Here is a 23,780-nt window from a genome sequence, read left to right on the forward strand (position 1 = left end):
GTAGAGAGAAAATTCAGTAAACATAGTGCTGACATCTCAGTATTGTGATTGTTTGTACTGTATATGTATTTTCTTGTAACATTGAAAAGTATGGATGGATATTCTTGCTACAAAATATGCTAGTAACTCCATTCTCATGAAAAGTGGAGTTACACCATTTATGCTGTAAGCTCCTCTCATATTGATATATGAAACATCTTATAAAAATATTTTTATTCAAATTATTTTTCTTTATATGAGTTTTATGAAAGGTGGTCTTGGTGGGATAAAAAATCATATTTTGTGTTTTTATGACATATTAATATTTGGAACTTTCTGTTAATTTGATCCATGTTTCATTAATGTTGGTTGATTATAAGCATTTTTAATAACAATATTACTGCACGATTCTGTTTTTATTTTTGTGAGCACTTGTTCAGTTAAAATTGAATAACTCAGGCTGTGGTTTGGCCTGTTTCATAAACTACACTGCCCATGTTGGCAGTGCCGCTTCTTGTTTGGAATTCAAGGTGGTAAAAACTCATGAAAGTGTTCATGTTTTTTTTTTTACTGCAATTTCTGAAGAACTAAATTTTCTTTTACGAGTTTCCCATTTTCTCAGGAACAGCTTAAGCTGGAACTGTGAAAATTGTCCATTTATTCGTAACGTTATAATGTGAACCTGTTACGGTAGAGCTAGAACAAATATTGACACCATAAAAAAATAAAAATTGAAAGAAAGAAAAAAACAATGACATAAAATTAAAAATTATTTCTTGCTTTGGAGTAATGTAACTTGATGAAAAAAGATTAGTGACGTTACGAAATATGAACATATATTCTATAAAATGTTCATTATATTATCTTGAATAGTACCAGAGAAAATGGGAAATGAATTTGGTAAATTTAATTTTAGCGGGTTAGACCTTTCATGCTCCTTTAAATGTCTCTTTCTTTCTCCAGCTTTTCCTCTTTCCCCCTTCCCCTCCAACCCACTTATTCTTCTTTTATTTCCTCTGACCTTCCGTACTTTTACTGCTTGTCATTCACCTCATCCATAATGATGATTTTCGTTTATTATTATTATTATTATTATTATTATTATTATTATTATTATTATTATTATTATTATTATTATTATTATATTTCTGGAACTCCATGCTGCAAAATAAGGACTTCTCAATACAAGTAGGATGTGTATATTTTTCTAATTTCGTGCTGTACTATAAGTTCACAATGTCATCACATAACGTACAACTTAATTTATACAGTGAGTTCCAATGAACGTTCTCGATGTTTCTGTATGCCAACCAGTGGCAAGTCCCCCTGCTATAGTTCCTGTTGCATCCTTGAACTCATGATGCTTCACTGGATTAAAACTTATCTATTTTGTTACATTAATAATGTTCATTACTCACCCTCCATGCAGTAGCTGCTGGAAGTGTTGCCCATCTTGTGTGATACATAATTCACATCATTCATGGAATCTGTGTCATTAAACATGTTCACTAAATTTAGTATTTTTTTTCTATACAAACTTGACTGCCAGGAAATTTACATCTGAAGTTGTCCCTTGTTCTGCCACACAATTTCTTTTTCCGTATGTAAGTTTTCACGCACAGAATATGTAACCATTGCAAAACACAATGCAACGTAATGAATTACACTTATTTTTTAGCTGAGTCACTCTGTGCCTTTACTGAAGACAGCCAAAAACAGATTGATACAACCAATTTCAGGGAATTGGGATTCACCAACATGCAGCCTTTACATGGTGACCTCTATCTCTCTTTCCTTCATTTCCTATATCTTGTAACGTACACAATAAAAACTATGCTTGAAAGAGAGCTTGAACAGCAATTAGGAGTGATGAAATGTATGTATGTATTTATTAACACTAGAATTGGGTATACACCCTGTGGCAGTGATATATAATATACAATAATACAATAATTACAGCAATAAAAAATAAAAATAAACGTAAATTTACTTCTAACTATAAATAAATAGATGCAAAAGTAAACCTAACTTATAAGTACTTCTATTTCACCCAACTATTATCAACTTAAGTAATTACATATCACCTTAATTAATTACATATCACCTTAATTAATTACATATCACCTTAATTTATTTACATATCAACTTAATTACATATCATCTTATTAATTACATATCAACTTAATTAATTACATGACACAATTTAGATAATTACACTGCACCTACAAATAATTACACTACACCTACAATAATTACACTGCACCTACAAATAATTACACTACACCTACAATAATTACACTGCACCTACAATAATTACACTACACCTACAATAATTACACTGCACCTACAAATAATTACACTGCACCTACAATAATTACACTACACCTACAATAATTACACTGCACCTACAATAATTACACTACACCTACAATAATTACACTGCACCTACAATAATTACACTACACCTACAATAATTACACTGCACCTACAATAATTACACTGCGCCTACAAATAATTACACTACACCTACAATAATTACACTACACCTACAATAATTACACTACACCTACAATAATTACACTGCACCTACAATAATTACACTACACCTACAATAATTACACTGCACCTACAATAATTACACTACACCTACAATAATTACACTGCACCTACAATAATTACACTACACCTACAATAATTACACTGCACCTACAAATAATTACACTACACCTACAATAATTACACTGCACCTACAATAATTACACTACACCTACAATAATTACACTGCACCTACAAATAATTACACTACACCTACAATAATTACACTGCACCTACAATAATTACACTACACCTACAATAATTACACTGCACCTACAAATAATTACACTACACCTACAATAATTACACTGCACCTACAATAATTACACTACACTACAATAATTACACTGCAGCTACAAATAATTACACTGTACCTACAACTACAACTACACCTACAGGCATAGAGATAAAGGGAGACAAACCCATGAGGATAGTCGAATTAGCATCTTTAGTGATTTAGTCATACAACAGGGATGTCCTATTTTGAAAACTTATCAATATAACATAATACCTAAATTTATCTGGTAAAGCAGATGCAAGCAGTGGCAGTAGTGGGGGACTCGTAACAGGAACATTTGCTGGGACTCACCATATCCTTAATTGCACAGGCTATATTTGAAGTCACAGTTTACACATAGGCACAGGTGCATTGCTATAGTTGTGAATTTCTGTGTCCTAGCTCACAAGCTTATAGCAGCTGGAACTGTACCTGATACAGTACATAACACCCAGTACTGTGTTAGCAATTTAACTTACGCAGGTTTCATTATGTGTGCTATTAAAAATTTGTTTTTTTTTTTTATGCTTTCTGGCTTTTTGACTGCGTTTAGCTATCAATACAATTTAAATATTCTCATTGTTAGCTGTATAATCAAGTGTAAATATGATTTTACAATAAATCATTACCAGATATTAAATTAAAGGAATTAATAGCTGCATATTTACATACAGTTGAAGAGTGCAGTATGCTAGTAAATATATATATATATATATATATTTTTTTTTTTTTTTGGCAAGGCAATTATTGTATATTGAGGAAAAAGGTTATCATTGAAATAATTTTTTTTTATTTAACACATGCCACATTTACAATCTGTCTACAATAAACAATAAGTAAATATTATAAAAGAATATGACGTGAGTGGAGATGTTATCCCATGACAATACTCCAAAAGAAAAATAACAATGTTTCAAATAGCTGTAGTAAAAATGAATGGAAGGTCAAGAGCATGGGCCCTTTTAAGTCTTCTTGTTGTTTGACTATTATCCAGCAAATTTAATGCATGATGATTGGGATGTTGATTTAATCGGTGCAGGTATTTTTTACTGAATTTAGAGATTTCTTCTTTCACAGTTGAAATGTTTAGGTCATGATGAATGACATCATTACGTACATACCATGGTGCAGTGACAATGGAACGTAAAGTTTTGGACTGATACCTCTGCAGTATTTCAATGTCTGAGTTGCTAGCAGTTCCCACAGTTGGATGTCGTATGTCCAGATTGGTTTTAGTATGACTTTATAAACAAGAAGTTTATTTTCTAATGACTGTTTTGATTTAGGTCCCAATAACCAATAGATTTTTGATGTTTTAAGATTTAATTCTTTACGTTTAGTTTCAATATGTTTATGCCATGTTAATTGGCGATCTAAATGCTTACCTAAATATTTAACATCGTCTGCTTCGGGAAGTTCTTCGTTGTAAAGATTGAAATAAATAAGTAGATTTTCTTGAGCACATTAATATACGATGAAGAATATGGAATTTTGCTGTTATAGGTTTGCTGTAAGTTTTAAACTAATTTGCAGGGAATATAATGTTGTGTGATTATTTTGCAGAAAGTAGAACCTTGGAAGCTGTACCTGATGGTGACTGGATTCCTGCTAGTAGACCTTGTGCTGCTGCTGACATGGCAGTTGTATGATCCTCTGCAGCGGCGGATAGAAGTGTTTCCCTTGGAAGATCCAGTGTCAACAGAAGATGACATTAAGATTCGGCCTGAACTCGAACATTGTGAAAGTGAAAACAACAATGTGTGGTTAGGTGAGAAGATCATGTTACAAGAAATGAGTGTGAAGTTGAATGTTAATGTAGTGGTGGGAACGTGCAGGTTCTATCAGATTCTGCTTGAAATCAAGTACAGGTTGAGTGAGAAATAACTGTTGCTTATAACTTCACTAATTATTGGTCTGTTGTAGCGAAACAAATTTTACTTTGGATCACAGAATGGTAGAAATTGTATGCAATGTTAAAATCAACATAGGCACCAGCATTGTCTAGCATTCTCTGCAAGCATTGGGAAATATCATGCTGAATGTGATCCTCCAGTTGATCCAAAGTTTATAGTTTAGTTCCATAAACCTCTTTCATCCACACCCACAAAAAAAAAAAAAAAAATCACGTGGCATGAGGTCCGGGCTCCGTTCTGGCCATTCATGTGGACCACCATGACCAAGCCAACATCCTGGAAATTTATTATCGAGCCACTCGTAGACAATGTTTGCAAAATGATAACCTTGCATAAAATTGAGGTCGTTGTCATTGTTCCAAGTGGACACAGTAGGACAAACATCATCTTGCAGCATGGTTAGGTACCGTTCTGTGTTCGTGTCCTGGATCAGGATCGAACCAACAACCTGGTGGGATATGCTGCACTACACTGTGACCTTAGGGCGATTTTACATTGCATCTTCTTGTGCCCTGTCATAACAGTTTCGGCAGTTCACAAATTCTCCCACATGGAAAACAGTTTTGTCACTCCAAATGATATCGTTTCTGTACCAAATACTCCATCCAATGATCATAGTCTTTCGCTGATAGTTCCTGGCAGCTTCGGAATAGTTCGGATCATGTGGAAGGTTAGGCCACACTCACAAAAGATCTGGCATGTTGATTTGTTGGGACTTTAAGTGAACATATTGTGCACATTGACACATCTGCACGTCTACAAGTATCTGCCATATTCATCAACTTGGAGTGATAATTCCTGATGATCTTGAGATCCACTGTAGCACGAGATACACCACTATCTCTGCACCTATATCATGGACTACCAGACTTATGCCCAGTTTATGGTACACCTCGATTAACTCTCAATTCATTTTTTAATCTTGCGTACACCACTTTTAACACTTGAATATAATTAATTGATGAACTAGTGGACTTACTCGTGTTAAATATGTAATATTCGTCTGGCTTACAGCTGTTTCAGTGCATCACGCACCATCATCAGAGCCTACTAGATCGCGGCGTCATCTCAAACACACCCTCCTAACAGGCAGAGAAGTTCGAGATGACGCCGCAATCTAGTAGGCTCTGATGATGGTGTGTGATGCACTGGAAACAGCTGTAAGCCGGACGAATATTACATATTTAACACGAGTAAGTCCACTAGTTCATCAATTAACTCTCTATTACTTAACTGCTCTTATAAATGTAACTGCATTGATAACTTTCATGAGTTTCCGGAAGGTTAAATGTAGATTTATCAGCGAGGTTTTTTCCGGGGTTTTCCCTCAATCCAATACGAGCAAATGCTGGGTAACTTTCGGTGCTGGACCCCGGACTCATTTCACCGGCATTATCACCTTCATCTCATTCAGACAATAAATAACCTAAGATGTTGATAAAGCGTCGTAAAATAACCTACTAAAATGAAAAAAAACACTTCAAGTTCAGTATCTATTGTCATCCATAGATGTCTCCACTAGTATTCTGTTAGTGATTTTTTTAGTTATTTATATTTACTTTTGTTTGCAGTAGTAGTATGGCTGATAGGTACACAGTGAGACTAGTAGCTGCAAGACTTTTTAATTAAAGAACCGTGTGATAACCGATAATGTACATGTACACTTCCATCTCAATTGTAATATGATTAAAAAAGCAATAATTGTTGGTATTTGACGTGATCATCGAGGTGAATAATACTAATGGAGAGAGAGCTAGATGTAACTTCTGTTACAAAACTGTAGTCAGCTGTGGTTACTATGGCAACCATAGTGATAAACCTGTATTAGTAATATGCGTTACAAGAGCAGTATGTTGAAGTTTTCATGTTCAAGGATAAGTCTGAAAAAACGAAACGTAGTTGAGCTTTTTTAATTTCCGAGAATTGAAAGAAAACATACCGCTCGTGTATCGTACATTATTTTGTGCGAAGATCATTTATTACATACCTGAAAGAGGAATTTCTAATTAGTTGCAATGAAATCTCCATCTTGGTTTCTGTTCAATGACGGCAAATTTGCAAAACAAAAATATCTATCTTCAACATTGTTGCTTTAAAATGTTTTCTGTGTTTACTATATTCCAGCAGGCCGTGATATACGTCTGTCTTTTTTTTTTCTCCCAGTCTATGATGAGTCTGGAATTTCGTTGATTTTTTCACGGCTTCCTTAATGTTACTTGCATCACGAATGTACTAATTTTAGTGGAGTTGTAGAGTTTACTTAATTTTTGCAAATATTTAAAAACAATAATTAACATTGCAATTTAGGTGAAATTGCAGTGGTAAGTTTCCAATTTATAATTATTACTATATTGAACGTCTCTAAAAATAATATGTTAAAAGCCTAAAGCAGTAAAATCAATATGTCACTTAAGCGGTAAGAAGAGGGAAATTGTTATGTGTGTTAGGTTGGGAATACTGAATGTGGAATTTTAGACTTTCCACGGATTAGTTTTGTGCGGAAACCAAGCAAATACGCACGATCTCGCACAAAAATATTTTACATTCGTCCATATGAATGCTGTCATGCGTTAAAAAAGGACTTTTCAGAGCTCGAAATACCATTGACATTAGTAGAGTACCCAAGAATAAAATATTTCATGACTAACGACATAGAATCTGAAATTGATAACGAAAATTTTATTAAGCTTTAGATATTCGAAATTGTCTCTACAAACACACATTATTATCCTGCTATGTCATAGAAAGTAGAACATTTACCGTAAGTTATGTAAATAAAATGCTAAATTTTTTAAACTATACCAATAATATAGTAAATTAATTTGTTGTGGTCTATATTATTATTTAATATCAGTTATTCAAATAGTAATGCAGTAGCGCTGCATGTCGGTGTTTGTTTGAATCAGTACTAACAGCCAGGAAGCTACAGGCCGAGACACAGTTACCAGTTGAAGCACAGATTGTATCAGCCGTTCTGATAATATTGTAACCTATGATCAGTTTCTTCTAAAATTTTGAGTACCACAATCTTCGTGATGCAGTATCTTTCGTGAAATTTTGTGTCATTCAAATTTTCAAAATGACCCATTCTTAAATGGTTAAAGTCGTTTGTTTTGTGTATAAAATGTCGTGTTATTTTAATCTTCTGTTATCTGGATTTCTTTTGTCATGGAATCTTGTTCCATTTTCATTCTTAGTTTGCTGCCTTTATTTCTAATTGTTGTTTGATTGGTGGTTTAACTGTGTATATCTACAAAACTGTTATTGGGGCTGTTATATAGTAGGTTATTATACGATGCTTTATCAACAGCTTAGGTTATTTAGCGTCTGAATGAGGTGAAGGTGATAATGCCGGTGAAATGAGTCCGGGGTCCAGCACCGAAAGTTACCCAGCATTTGCTCATATTGGGCGTGAGGGAAAACCCCAGAAAAAATCTCAACCAGGTAACTTGCCCCGACCGGGAATCGAACCTGGGCCACCTGGTTTTGCGGCTAAAGGGGCTGTTTTTATTGCTCCTGAAATTTTGTATTTTCTGTAAGTTATCAATTGTACTGTCTTTTCCTATTATTAACATTTCAACACCATAGGTTTTCACGGTTTAATAATGTTTTATATGATATTATGGTTTCACATTCTCTACTATCAGAGAGTGAATTTTCGATTTAGAATTAAAATCAATGTATTTTCTTATTGTAGTGAAACTGAAAATAATCTCATTATAACTGATATTTGCCGTACTGATACATGAATTATCAAATTGTTGTTGCAACAGGTCTTGTTTGAGTACATGCACAGGAGGTAGGTTGATATTACCCCGTGCTTTCTTTTATTTTATTTTAGTAGGTTATTTTACGACGCTTTATCAACATCTTAGGTTATTTAGCGTCTGAATGAGATGAAGGTGATAATGCCGGTGAAATGAGTCCGGGGTCCAACACCGAAAGTTACCCAGCATTTGCTCATATTGGGTTGAGAGAAACCCCCGGAAAAAACCTCAACCAAGTAACTTGCCCCGACCAGGAATCGAACCCGGGCCACCTGGTTTCGCGGCCAGACACGCTGACCTTTACTCCACAGATGTAGGCCGTGCTTTCTTGACCTAGGTTCTACCAAGTGATAATGTGGTTTGAACCAGTGGCGAAGCTAAGGTGTAAATACTGGGTAGGCTGAAAAAAATCTCCTTACCTTATATTTTTATACAGCAGCTCCAGACATTGATTCTTCTTGATTGCAAAAGTGTCAATTACTGATTCCTTGAAACTCTGATGAATTGCAAGTTGTTTTCTTTTCAATGGCGATTGTACTGAGAGAACTTAATCTTTCATTCTTCATTGAATCACGAAGATAATTTTGAACCGTTTTCAATGTGCTCATACTTCTTTCTGAGGAAGCTGTAGTAACGGCAAATGCCAAGACCAACTAGATAAGTCGTGTTACCTCTTATAGATGGCTTGAAAATCAATACTAATTATGAATTTCAGAAGGTCTGCAGGGAGTAAATAAGTTTCTTCATCTACATAAATATTCTTTAATTCATTTTCTAATTGTTCTTTGTTGAAAAATGGATATGTGAACAGAAGGTTATTTAATTTCATCATAGGAAAATTTAGTTTATATCTCGCAAAGCTGTTTTGATCTAGCAATTAAATTTATCTTTTCAACATCTCCAAAACGTGTTTCTGTTTGTACAGTCATCAGTGGCGGATTTTCAGGGGAGGCAAGGGAGGCCGTGCCTCCCCTAATATTTTACCAGAACACATTATGTCAGTATTAATTCCAGCTGAATTAAGATCACAGACAAGTTATAGCAAATGACGAACATTTTTCCTTTTATATTAATTTTACTATTTACTACGACATCAAGTCGACCACATCCAGTTGGTGATGCCCGCTCGCTATACTGTAGATAGTACAAATAATTCGTATTGGAAAATAAGAGATAGCAGCCTGCAGTGTCTATGCGAGAGCGGGAGAGAGGAGACAGCTACATAACTCTGCTCCCCGGTAACCATGACAACAGCAGTTCAACCAATAAGATAGCTAGTTAGCGGAGTGTTAAACTTAACTAGAACGCGTGAGAGGAGCCGAATTTGGAGACATCCTACCCACCGCTGACAACTGTACTGCTGTACCGCTAAAGATACCTAATTCATATCAGGAGCACTACTTAAATGAATGGTTTGCGGGTGTAATAATTTAATAAAGATACAGTGTTGTAAACATAATAGACTGTTAATATTGGTAAATAGTTCCTTAAAACATTGCATCATCACCACGTGAGTCAGCAGGCTGTTTTTAGATTTATAGCTATAATAAATAGCTAGATATGATAACGGATATTTGAATATAACTCTAATATTATTGTAATATATTAACAGTATGTTGTTTATTTTTATTTATTTTCCCCATAAAATCATATAAACTCCTAAACATGAGATTTGTTGTTGTTGTTTTCTAATGCCAGGCGATTGACAATAAAGTCATTTGACCTCTTGCACTCCAATATTTTTCAAAGATATTATCATGACCAGCCACTGAAGCACAGATTTTGAGGTGTTCCGAATCCATTTCTTGGTTTGAGTTGCACAATGGACAGTTAGGGGACTGATATATTCCAATTCTATGCAGGTGTTTGGCCAAACAATCATGGCCTGTTACCAATCTAAATGCAGCTACAGACGATTTTCGTGGTAAATCGGGAATTAACTGTGGATTTTGATGCAGAGAGTTCCATTTTTTCCCTTGGGATTGTGTTATCAAATTTTGTTTGTTGAAGTCTAAGTATGTAGATTTAATAAATCTTTTTACAGAGTAATACGTAGATTTAGTAACAGGTCTGTAAGTAGCAGTGCTGGTGGCCCGGATTCGATTCCCAGTCGGGACAAGTTACCTGGTTGAGCTTTTTTCCGGGGTTTTCCCTCAACCCAATATGAGCAAATGCTGGGTAACTTTCGGTGTTGGACCCCGGACTCATTTCACCAGCATTATCACCTTCATCTCATTCAGATGCTAAATAACCTAAGCTGTTGATAAAGCATCGTAAAATAACCTACTAAAATTAAAAAAAATACAATTCTTTTATTGAGTGATGTTAATTGAGAGAACATTTTAGTTATTTCTGCTGTTTGAGATGAAGGTGTGTGTTTAGAGACTATTGATAGAATAGCTGCTTTGGAGTCTGACAATATAACTGCATTCTTAAATTATTTTCCTATTGTAGTGAAACTGAAAATAATCTCATTATAACTGATATTTACCGTACTGATACATGAATTATCAAATTGTCGTTGCAACAGATGCTTGTTTGTTTACATGCACATGAAAATGGCACAGGAGGTAGGCTGATATTACCCCCATGCTTTCTTGACCTAGGTTCTACCAAGTGATAATGTGGTTTAAACCAGTGACGAAGCTAAGGTATAAATACTGGGTAGGCTGAAAAAAATCTCCTTACCTTATATTTTTATACAGCAACTCCAGACATCGATTCTTTTTGGTTGCAAAAGTATGCATTACTGGTTCCTTGAAACTCTGATCAATTGCAAGTTTTTTAACAGTTTCTTTTCAATGACGATTGTACTGAGAGAACTTATTTTTCATTCTTCATTGAATTACGAGCATAATTTTTAATCTTTTCAATGTGCTCATACTTCTTTCTGAGGAAGCTGTAGTAACGGCGAATGCCAAGACCAACTAGATGAGTCGTGTTACCTCTTATAGATGGCTTGAAGACCATTGCTAATTATGAATTTCAGAAGGTCTGTAGAGAGTAAATGCTTTTCTTCATCTACATAAATATTCTTTAATTCATTTTCTAATTGTTCTTTGTTGAAAAATGGGTATGTGAATAGAAGGTTATTTAATTTCATCATAGGAAAATTTAGTTTATATCTCGCAAAGCTATTTTGATCTAGCAATTAAACTCATCTTTTCAACATCTCCAAAACGCGTTTCTGTTTTTACAGTCATTGCACTTGATGTAACTTTAAAACCAAAAGAGTGCTGCAAATGATCACGTATATACTGTTCTTGTATGGACAGAAGTTCCAATAATAATTCAAGATAATTCCCTTTGCTGTCGGAACTTTCATCTTCATGTTCTTGCTTATCTAAGAAGCAAACAACTTCGATAAATCTCTCAATTATAAATCTATTTTGTCTCACAGTTTTATTGTGTTTGATGGCTTGAATCTTGGCTCCTTCAGAAACTGCATGTTCAATTAATTCTTCCACGACCTAACAAGAGAAAACTCTCTTCATTCTGAAGATGTCTTCTTTAACTCTGATGTTTCTCGGCTTTTCTATCAAAATTTTTTGTGGCAAACCCCACAAAAAAATGATGACCACTAATTTTCACCCCCAAACAATACAGGTATAACAATATAACTTATCTGTCTCAGAGCACCTGTTAGCCAGAGATATTTCTCATACTATGAGAATTGAAGTTTTCTATTTTGTTTCCTTCTATCGGCTATTTTTACTTGTAAATGTGTTGTCGATCACTTATCTCTTTAAGCACATTTTGTTTCATATGTCCACTCGAAAATGGTTTCCCTTTTAATTCAACAAATAATAACTCCAATGTTATCTCAATATGAGCAATTTTTCACAAAATAGTATGTAACACATACACACATGCACTTCTGATTAAACTAACACTCAACATTCACAGAGTATCAATATAGTGCAGCGTATTATGTACGTATTGAGGCTAACCATCTTTCTTACAGAGCTATAGGGGAGAGTTGGGTAGTATCGGACATCGGGTAATATCGGACACTGCGTTTCTTTCATCTACCACAGATGGTAGTACCTGAATGACGTGGTTACGTAACTGTATGCGACATCACAGAAACGTAACCATGTCATTCAGGTACCATCATCTGGTTGTAGATGAAAGAAACTCACTGTCCGATATTACACGATGTCCGATACTACCCAACTCTCCCCTAGTAGCAAATCGATAGTACCTCCCCTCCCTGGCCTTCCCACAAACTTGCGAGTGCTGCTGTCTATTAGGAAGCCGGTGCAATAAACCTCTCGCACAGAACTCAACATGCTGGAATGACTACCAATAGTGAATTTAATATATGGAAGGATTGTAGTGAAACCAAATGTTACGATACATCATTATTACGAACTTATATTGTTACTAGATATGTTAACTCAAATGTTTTGGGTAGGCTAAGCCTCAAAAACCTCTGAAGAGCTTCGTCACTGGTTAGAACCTTGCTCCTCTGGATGCCTTTTATCTCTGAAAAAGACCCATTGTCAGTTTTGTAACAGTCTGAGTGCACTCTGAAGAGATCTAAAAGTTATGATGATGATGATGATGATGATAATAATAATGATAATGATGATAATAATAATAATAATAATAATAATAATAATAATAATTCATATGTTTCTTAAGGTGGAGATTGGAAGTGCAACTGAAAAGAATTTACCGTATTTACGCGATTATAATACGCACCTTTTTTGACAAAATGTCGTCTTGAAAACTGGAGTGCATATATTCGCAAGCAAACATCCAGACTGGAATAAAATTTAAATTAACGCTCTATTTATGCTACGAGATAATTACTGGCAAACTGCTGACAGAAACAGCCATTGCAGGTGCATGTTTTCTCGTATTTTGCGCTCTTTTCATTCGTAAATTCATGTTATTTTTGACAACAATCATTATTAATATGAATATTATTTTTAATTACGGTAATGGCGTACTGACACTTGTTTCTTTTATTCTGAGATTTTATGTATACAGCTTTCAACAATCGTGCATCTTTAAATAAGCCAAAATAAAATTACCAATAATTACTGATGAAAGAGTAACATGATATTAGTCACTGTAGTTTTAACATCAACCCAGACCTGTTGAATTAAGTTCCAGTTCTGCAAGTGAGGATGAATGTGGTGTATAGCTAGAAACTTGATAATATAATTTTAATCTTGAGTGATTTTTAGCACAGGTGTGTATTATATTCGACAGTATTTTTTCTTTCTGGATATTAGGACCAAAAAACAGATTCGTATTATATTCGAGTAAATACGGCATTCACTATAATTTGATACAAATCAGCAGCAAATTTATAAAGATTTTCACTCGCCAATAATCCGAACCTTCAGTTGATGCTGGCTTGTTTATGTTTGTTGTAGGTGTAATGTATGGCTACAAGGGTCTTGTACTGGTGTTCGGCTTGTTCCTGGCGTATGAAACAAGAAGCATCAAGGTGAAGCAGATCAATGACTCACGCTACGTGGGGATGTCTATTTACAACGTGGTGGTGCTGTGCCTCATCACGGCCCCCGTCACCATGGTCATTGCCTCACAACAAGATGCCAGCTTCGCGTTCGTTGCGCTTGCTGTCATCTTCTGCTGTTTCCTCAGTATGGCACTCATTTTTGTTCCTAAGGTACGTAACTACTTCGGCTTGTTCCAAGTTAGAAAAACATGGGTTCTTGCAGTCCTGTCGTATTTTTCAGTTTATCATTCACAGTAGTTAAATTACGCCATCAGGGTCCTGTTCCACAAAAGTACGGTATTTATATTACAAATAAATTCACTTGTAAATTATACATATTACGAGGGTTATGTTCCAAAAAAGTACGGTATTTATATTACAAATAAATTCACTTGTAAATTATACATATTACGAGGGTTATGTTCCAAAAAAGTACGGTATTTATATTACAAATAAATTCACTTGTAAATTATACATATTACGAGGGTTATGTTCCAAAAAAGTACGGTATTTATATTACAAATAAATTCACTTGTAAATTATACATATTACGAGGGTTATGTTCCAAAAAAGTACGGTATTTATATTACAAATAAATTCACTTGTAAATTATACCTATTACGAGGGTTGCATTATTGTACTTTATTCCTCCATAGTTAAAAATCAGGGGCGTATACTGGTTAAAGGGTTTGGGCTACCACTGACCCTATTATTACACAAAATATATCTAACAATTACTTTAATTTTAATTACTATGGTAAAACTAAAAATACAAACTTATTACATTATGTTATATTATAAACTTTTTCTTTTGTAATTTCCTTGGGCTACCGCCGGTAGCCCCGGTAGCCCGCAAAATACGCCCCTGTTAAAAATTACGGCAGAAACGAAATATGTGAGACGTACGGTACTTTAACAAATATAAATGACACTCGGGAGGAAATTAAACGCAGAATAAATATGGGAAATGCCTGTTATTATTCGGTTGAGAAGCTTTTATCATCCAGTTTGCTGTCAAAAAATCTGAAAGTTAGAATTTATAAAACAGTTATATTACCGGTTGTTCTGTATGGTTGTGAAACTTGGACTCTCACTTTGAGAGAGGAACAGAGATGAAGGGTGTTTGAGAATAAGGTTCTTAGGAAAATATTTAGGGCTAAGAGGGATGAAGTTACAGGAGAATGGAGAAAGTTACACAACGCAGAACTGCACGCATTGTATTCTTCACCTGACATAATTAGGAACATTAAATCCAGACGTTTGAAATGGGCAGGGCATGTAGCACGTATGGGCGAATCCAGAAATGCATATAGAGTGTTAGTTGGGAGGCCGGAGGGAAAAATACCTTTTTTGGGGAGGCCGAGACGTAGATGGGAAGATATTACTAAAATGGATTTGAGGGAGGTGGGATATGATGATAGAGACTGGATTAATCTTGCTCAGGATAGGGACCAATGGCGGGCTTATGTGAGGGCGGCAATGAACCTGCGGGTTCCTTAAAAGCCAATAAGTAAGTAAGTACGGTACTTTAAGATTTATGAGAATGCAGCACATAAGAAGTTGTGACATTATATGAAGGAACTAGAGATTGAACCAAACGTAGATTACCTACAAAATTACAGGCAAAATTGGAAATCACAAGTAAACACAATGCCTCAATCTAGAATTCCACGTCAAATATTGAATTATCGTTCTGTGGGCAAGAGATCCTTGGGCAGACTGTTAAAATGTTGGCAAGAGACCATAACAGGCCACTAGGCCCTATACATGGAAGGATGATGATGACAATGACGATGACTTAAAAATTACAAGTGAAATTGCCATTGTTCTGTTCTAGAGAAGTATTAATATTAGTTCACAATGTACAATTGAAGAGTGTGATTCTAAAATACGTTTAGTTCATTCTTATGAGAGGACTGGCTAGTTTTTTATCCACCGGTCTACGGAGTGAGCAAGTTTTCAAGTGACATGTACAATAACACAAGCTTTTAGACAAGGATTGGCGTTGTTATGGAAGAAAACAAACTTAAAACATAATTCAAATGAAATTCTTCCTCATTAGTATATACAGTAGAACCCCGTTTTATCATTCCCATTTTTAAGAAATAATCTGTCAAGTCCAGACAAATTACCGTAAGAATAATATAATTAAATCCTGCTTTTAAGGAAAATCCCGCTTTTAAAATTTTCAAGTGAATTTTGTGATAATGAAGCTCGAAATATCCAGTCAACTTTGAATAATCAGTAGTACCAGCATATTCGATAGTGCATCTCAATCAATTTCTGTGTCATTCTTTATGGTCCTGCTTTGCGTTGCTTTCACAGAGTGATTGCTTTGTTCTTACGAGTTGTGTGGATCCTGTTTCCAAGTTATTTTTTGTTAGTTTATGCTGTTTACGCATCGTTATAATGGAGACTAATTAACTATCAGATGGAAAGTGGAAATAATAAGGGTTATCGAGGTTAATCCTCAAATAACACTATCGCATATGGCAAAAAGGCATGGTTTGCCAACTATTTCATTATGGGGAATAATGAAGACGAAAAAATAAATTTTCAGTGCCGAGTTTCAGTGTGGTTCAGGTTCAACCAAATGGAAAAACATTCGTGTCTCACCATTTGAAGAGTCAGTAAATACACTCAGGGACAAAAAAAACCGGACACTTTAATATTTGCTGGTATTTTGCAAAACATTATCTTCTCATACAATATTATGGTAGCCATCTGATGTTATGGAGACGTGTATACATTGTTGATTGTTTTTTTGTTTTATAAACAAGCCATTACAACCAAATATTCCAATTTTGCTTTCGGAGTCTCAGCTATAACAATTTTGTCTCAACCATTTTGTGCTTCATTATCGTTATCATTCGTTATTTCTTTATTTTTACATTTTCTGAGTTTAAGTGGGGTTGTAACATTTGTCTTAAAACAAGATGCGACCTGAAGATGTGGCTCGAGCTGTAGCCCTTTACGATGATGGACGCAGTGTACGTTACATTGCAAATGTTATGAATATGGCTAGAAGCACAACCCATGCTGCCATAAAACGGTATAGAGAGACCCTAGAATATACCAGAAGACCAGGTTCGGGTCTTCCAAGAGCTACAAATCCAAATGAAGACAGGTATATGGTGTTGAGAGTTCTTAGGGAGCGCAACCTGCCAGCTACTAGTGTAGCCCAGCAATTTGTTAACATGCATGGACGCCCAATTTCGGCCAAACAGTTAGAAGGAGGTTGAAAGCAAGTGGACTGATATCAAGTAGACCTGCAACAGGTCCCAGACTTCTCAGGATGCATCGAGTTGAACGACTGCGTTTTGCAAATGATCACAGGGATTGGAGAAATGGACAGTGGAGCTGTGTTCTGTTCACCGATGAGTCCCGTTTCAATCTGTGCTCACCTGATGGACGTGAAAGAGTTTGGAGAAGGAGGGCAGAACGATTTTCACAGTGTTGCATTTCCGAAAATGTACCGTATGGAGGTGGTGGAGTGATCGTTTGGGCAGGAGTGTGTACGGATGCTCGTACAGAGTTGGTTTTTGTTGAAAATGGAAGACTAACAGCTGATAGGTATATAAATGAATGTTTGGCTGATCATGTTGTGCCATTTGGCCAATTTGTAGGCGATAATTTTGTTTTAATGCATGATAATGCATGGCCGCATATTGCCCATGTGGTCGGAGATTATCTCCAAGAAGTGGGAATCCATGTTCTTCAATGGCCAGCAAGGAGTCCAGACATGAACCCAATTGAACACGTGTGGGACATGCTGAGACGGCGTGTTAAGAATAGACGACTGAGACCAGAATCATTACAAGAGTTGAGGCGAGCACTTGGCGAAGAATGGGAACTTATTCCTCAAGAAGACATTGCTAACCAAATTGAGAGCATGCCAAGACGTATGGATGCAGTTGTTCAAGCCAGAGGGGGTAATACCCGTTACTAAAAAGATTTTTTAATGTTTAAGGCACCATAAAATGAAAAAAACAGTTAGACCAAATGATGCCATAGGTATACGCCCTTTATAATTTTTTGTAAATTTTCTCATCAGAGATTTTTTTTTTTCAAATGTTGTCGTATAAGGTGCTAAATGAAACATTATTTTGTTTAAATGGGTTTTGTTTCATTTTGAAATAATTGGCAACAAAATACAAGCAAATATAGAAGTGTTCGGTTTTTTTTGTCCCTGAGTGTATTATAATGAAATGTATTGTAAATAATAATTGTAGGCCTAATTAAATGATTATAATGTTTGGTATGTAACACATGTGTTAGTGTAGTTATTTTAGCCTTTAATAATGGCTTTATTTAACCTGGCAGAGTTAAGGCCGTAAGGCCTTCTCTTACACTCAACCAGGATTAAAACTTGCTTACACAGTTGAACATAAAACTGGATCGGAATTAAGTAATTACATACTGATACAATTTAGGTACATAATGAGATCAAAAGAGGTAATTACATAAAATTTACCTCATAAAATAAAAATAAACATAGTGGAATACATATTAATGTTGTTAGAATCAAATACGAATCACATAAAAACAGAAGCCGATAATTCAATAAAAAAATGTACACAGTAAAAATAAAAATAAACACATTAGTATACATATTAGTATTAGATTACAATTAAGTAGGATTTACATAATTAAACCAGAAACTGACAATTGAATCAAATGTACAAAAAAAATATATATACACACAAAATATATATACATACACAATCAAACGATAACATGATATTGATGTCCAGGTGATAGAAGTGATACGCCATCCAAGAGACAAGGCTGAATCAAAGTACAACCCCGACGTGGGGATGACCAAGGAAGACGAAGAGCGGTATCAAAAACTGGTGGCTGAGAATGAAGAACTCCAGAAACTCATATCAGCTGTAAGTTGACCACTGTCCATGTCTTATTCAAGATTATGACATGTGATTTTCTGTATTGTCATAAATAAGAATTGTCAAATTATCTGTAATCGCATCCTGCAGATGTGCTCTGAAAGAAGCTGCACACAATCAGAGTGAAACATTGATATGTTGCTACAAATAAAGTTTGTTGTTATAATATTAATAGAGTTCGTGCGTTTTCGCATTAGCGATAAATACAAAATGTTACACTGTTTAATATTTTCATTTTTCACTAGTTCAATTGATAATTCAGAACTCCCTGAATCCCCAACAAGTGTAGCAGTAGCAGAATTCTGTCTAACAATTGGCCGTGACTATTTGAAGGGTCCATGGAATGAACATGCTAAGTCACTTTTGTTTAATTTTACAAGGGACATTAATACTTTAATACACTGCTAAGACATCATTAGCTTACATCTCATGTTAGTTTAAGTTATCTTGTTACAATGCAGACTTTTTGCCATTCTGATTTAGGTACTAGAAAAATAGTTCACTTTATGAGCTAGCAGATAGGACCAAAAAACAAAAGTAACAAAAAATGACATTATACATCTTGATTACACAACTTTTAACACTGTATCAGTTCGGAATATGTATGATAAGAACTTTCTTGTGTTAAATATTAACGTACCTTGTTTACATGTTTCGACCTATTTTCGGTCATCTTTGGAACTGGTCGTTGTTGGTCTTGGCGCCTCTTGTTTCCTGTGTGGGTGCGTTCGTAGTGTAGAGTCAAAGAGTGTATGTGTTTTGAAATTGAGTTGTGTGTTGAGAATATCGTTGGGGTGTGTTTTCGTGTGTCTGTATATTTCATATTGTTCTAGTGTGTTGAGTTTCTGGCTTTTTGGTTGGATGTGCAGTATTTCCATGTCTGTGTTGATGTCTCTGTATTTATTTTCTTTATTTTCTTGGGTTATTTTACGACGCTGTATCAACATCTAGGTTATTTAGCGTCTGAATGATATGAAGGTGATAATGCCGGTGAAATGAGTCCGGGGTCCAGCACCGAAAGTTACCCAGCATTTGCTCTTATTGGGTTGAGGGAAAACCCCGGAAAAAACCTCAACCAGGTAACTTGCCCCGATCGGGATTCGAACCCGGGCCACCTGGTTTCGCGGGCAGACGCTCTGACCGTTACTCCACAGGTGTGGACTATGTCTCTGTAGGTGTGGTTGGCATTTGTGATGTGTTCTGCACATCACAGCCATAACAAAATTACAAAACACCTCCACATATGCAGAACACATCACAAATGCCAACCACACCTACAGAGACATCAACACAGACATGGAAATACTACACATCCGACCAAAAAGCCAGAAACTCAACACACTAGAACAATATGAAATATACAGACACACGAAAACACATCCCAACGATATTCTCAACACACAACTCAATTTCAAAACAAATACACTCTTTGAGTCTACACTACGAACGCACCCTCACAGGAAACAAGAGGCGCCAAGACCAACAACGACTAGTTCTGAAGATGACCGAAAATAGGTCGAAACATTAACAAGGTACTTTAATAATATTTAACACAAGAAAGTTCTTATCAGACATATTCCGAAAAAATGACAACTTGTTTTTTACGTGAACCCTTCACCTGTATCACATGGGCATCAAACCAAGCCCCCCTATGCACACTTTGTGATCTAAATGAAGTGCAATAAAAACATGTGCAATTTTAAATTTCAATGTCTGAACTGAATGCAGCATTGATCATGAGTGTAAATTATAGTTTGATTTCATCCCAAAATTTATTTAATTTATTACAGCTTATTATCTTTGATTTACTATAGAGAGTAAACAATATGGGATATTGTTAATAACTTCTTAAATTTTAATGTTACCAAAAAAAAAAAAAAAGTTTTATACAAAAGCTGTTGGATATAAATCATACAACATGATAGCATACTAGTGTTCAAAAAAAGTTATTCAGGCATACAGACAGTAAACTTAATTTTTTTAAATGACACCCTATATTAAAATTTACATATTCCGAATCTCCATTAAATACGTAGTGAAAATGAGCCACTACATAGTAAGTATCATGTAATACAATATCAATTGATGAAGTTGCTAATACTACACCTGTTAAACCTCCAATAGTAAATAGAAATACAAATCCCAATAATCATAAACAAGGTGCTCTGTAAGATAATTTGGATCCATGGTATACCTCGACGCTATTGCGATTATCCTGATGCTTATACAGCTTGAAATGTAGTATCATCTGTTGGATCTATAATTTCATTTGTAGGTGTCTTAATATTTATTTTCATTATATGAGAAAGAATGGGAACTAATCGACAAATCTTATTTCCTGTAGAAATTTTACTCATTCATCCTTTTCATGTCTTTTAACTTCAAATTGTCACATAATTGTTTTTAATCATTGTTCATTGTGAATTAGTAGGCCGATCTATCGAACCCTTATTTAGGGTGGCTTTTTTTTTTTTTTTTAATTGTCTGAACTTGTTTCGTGGGCTTCAAACTTGAGGCAAATAAATCATGTTGAGTAGGCAATAAAAGTGTTGTTGTTTTCTAATGCCAGGCGTTTGACAATAAAGTCATTTGACCTCTTGCACTCCAGTATTTTTCAAAGATATTATCATGACCAGCCACTGAAGCACAGATTTTGAGGTGTTCCGAATCCATTTCTTGGTTTGAGTTGCACAATGGGCAGTTAGGGGACTGATATATTCCAATTCTATGCAGGTGTTTGGCCAAACAATCATGCCCTGTTGCCAATCTAAATGCAGCTACAGACGATTTCCGTGGTAAATCGGGAATTAGCTGTGGATTATGATGCGGAGAGTTCCATTTTTTCCCTTGGGATTGAGTTATCAAATTTTGTTTGTTGAAGTCTAAGTATGTAGATTTAATAAATCTCTTCACAGAGTAATACGTAGATTTAGTAACAGGTCTGTAAGTAGCAGTGCTGCCCTTCTTTGCTAAAGCATCCACATTCCCGTTTCCCAGGATTCCACAATGGGATGGTATCCATTGGAATACAATTCTTTTATTGAGTGATATTAATTGAGAGAGCATTTTAGTTATTTCTGCTGTTTGAGATGAAGGTGTGTGTTTAGAGACTATTGATAGAATAGCTGCTTTGGAGTCTGACAATATAACTGCATTCCTAAATTTATAGAAGATTCCTGAGACTTTCACTTATTGCAACGATTTCTCCATCAAAACTTGTTGTTCCATATCCAAGAGATCTATAAAGTGAGAAGAGACAGCACGTAACACCTGCACCGGCACCTTGTTCTCTGGAGATCAAGGATCCGTTGGTGTATAAATGAAGCCATTTTTGTGGAGGGTGCCTAATATTAATTGTCTCTAAAGACAATTGTTTCATTATTTCAGTGTCTACTTCTGATTTCAGTATTTCTTCTGTTAAATTTAGATTATATTCTATATTTAATAGAGTTAAAGGGTTTGGTTTAATTTGTAAGTTTTCTTTTAAATTCGGAGTATTGATTTTGTGTTTTAATTCTTGAACAATGGATATGAAAGTAAACAAAACACTATCACTAACCAAACTTTACAACACATGCTCAAAGTGAGAACCATTCACAGCCAAGCATTGTTCCAGTCTATTACAAATACAGTCTATTGTAGATATGAGATGGAATAGATCAGTCATGTAACTGTGAGAAAGACAATGGACTGTTTCCGTGTAGACTGGGACATTGTTTGGCTGTCAATGGTTGTCACTTTGAGGATCTGTTGTATAGTTTGGTTAGTGATAGTGTTTTGTTTAGTTTTATGGCCTGCTCAACATGATTTTACATACTTATTTGTCTCAAGTTTGAAGTCCATGAAACAAGTTTAATAAATGGTTAAAAGACATGAAACGGGTGAATAGGTAAAATTTCTACACATTCATACATAAAATTTAATCGAGATTCCAAATATGTAAATTTTAATATAGTAAAAAAGGTAAAGGTATCCCCGTAACATGCCATGAAGGCATTTTGGGGGGGCATGGAGGTAGAGCCCCATGCTTTCCATGACCTCGGCACTAGAATGAGGTGGTGTGGTCGGCACCATGCTCTGACCGCCTTTTACCCCCGGGAAAGACCCGGTACTCAATTTTATAGGAGGCTGAGTGAACCTCGGGGCCGTTCTGAAAGTTTGGCAACGAGAAAAAATCCTGTCACCACCTGGGATCGAACCCCGAACCTTCCAGTCTTTAGCCAGCTGCTCTACCAACTGAGCTACCCGCCGGCCGCATATACTGTTTAAAAAAATAAAGTTTACTGTCATACTCTTTATGCCTGAATAACTTTTTTCGAACACTGGTATCATGTTGAATGGTTTATCTCTAATAGATTTTGTATAAACTTGAAACTTGTATAAAACTTTTTTTTTTTTTTGTAAATGTAAAATTTAAGAAGTTATTAGCAGAATTCCTTACTTATCCTTCAGTTCCCAGCCTACTACTAAGATTTCAAATCATCTGTCCTGAAGTGAGGTTGACCACTGGGATCCGGAATTAACAAAATATAAAAGATAAAGGGAAATGAAAGTGGCAAAATACTGATTCGATTTTTACATTAAAACAAAAATTTACGTTATATGTGTACAAAACCGCCTTTGCTTATCATAAAATAAATAAATTTTCATTAACGTTTTCGATACTTGTGTATCATCTTCAGATGTGAAATGTTAGATTAATATGATGAAAACCTTGCCTATTAGATGGAACTTAATGTGGTAATTTTCGGGTCATATTAGTGTGATTGCTTGGACTTAACTTAGGTTGATCTATGATATACATGCTATGTTAGGTTGAATAACTGCGAGTCATACGATATGATCTAAAATATAAAATAAAACTGTTTA

General features: G+C 35.2%; 1 protein-coding gene across 6 annotated transcripts in view; it reads left to right on the forward strand.

The window, feature by feature from the left end:
- The window catches only part of GABA-B-R1 (gamma-aminobutyric acid type B receptor subunit 1), a 163,837-nt gene that overhangs the window by 58,188 nt on the left and 81,869 nt on the right, over window positions 1-23,780 (forward strand). For all 6 annotated transcript variants that reach the window (XM_069829698.1, XM_069829696.1, XM_069829699.1 and 3 more), the window contains exons 13-15: window positions 4,415-4,619; window positions 13,922-14,178; window positions 18,762-18,899. In XM_069829698.1, the coding sequence (XP_069685799.1) occupies window positions 4,415-4,619; window positions 13,922-14,178; window positions 18,762-18,899 (600 nt within the window). The remainder of the gene's footprint in view (window positions 1-4,414; window positions 4,620-13,921; window positions 14,179-18,761; window positions 18,900-23,780) is intronic.

This window comes from Periplaneta americana, chromosome 6 (genome assembly GCF_040183065.1).
Source record: "Periplaneta americana isolate PAMFEO1 chromosome 6, P.americana_PAMFEO1_priV1, whole genome shotgun sequence".
Classification (NCBI taxonomy): Eukaryota; Metazoa; Arthropoda; class Insecta; order Blattodea; family Blattidae; genus Periplaneta; species Periplaneta americana.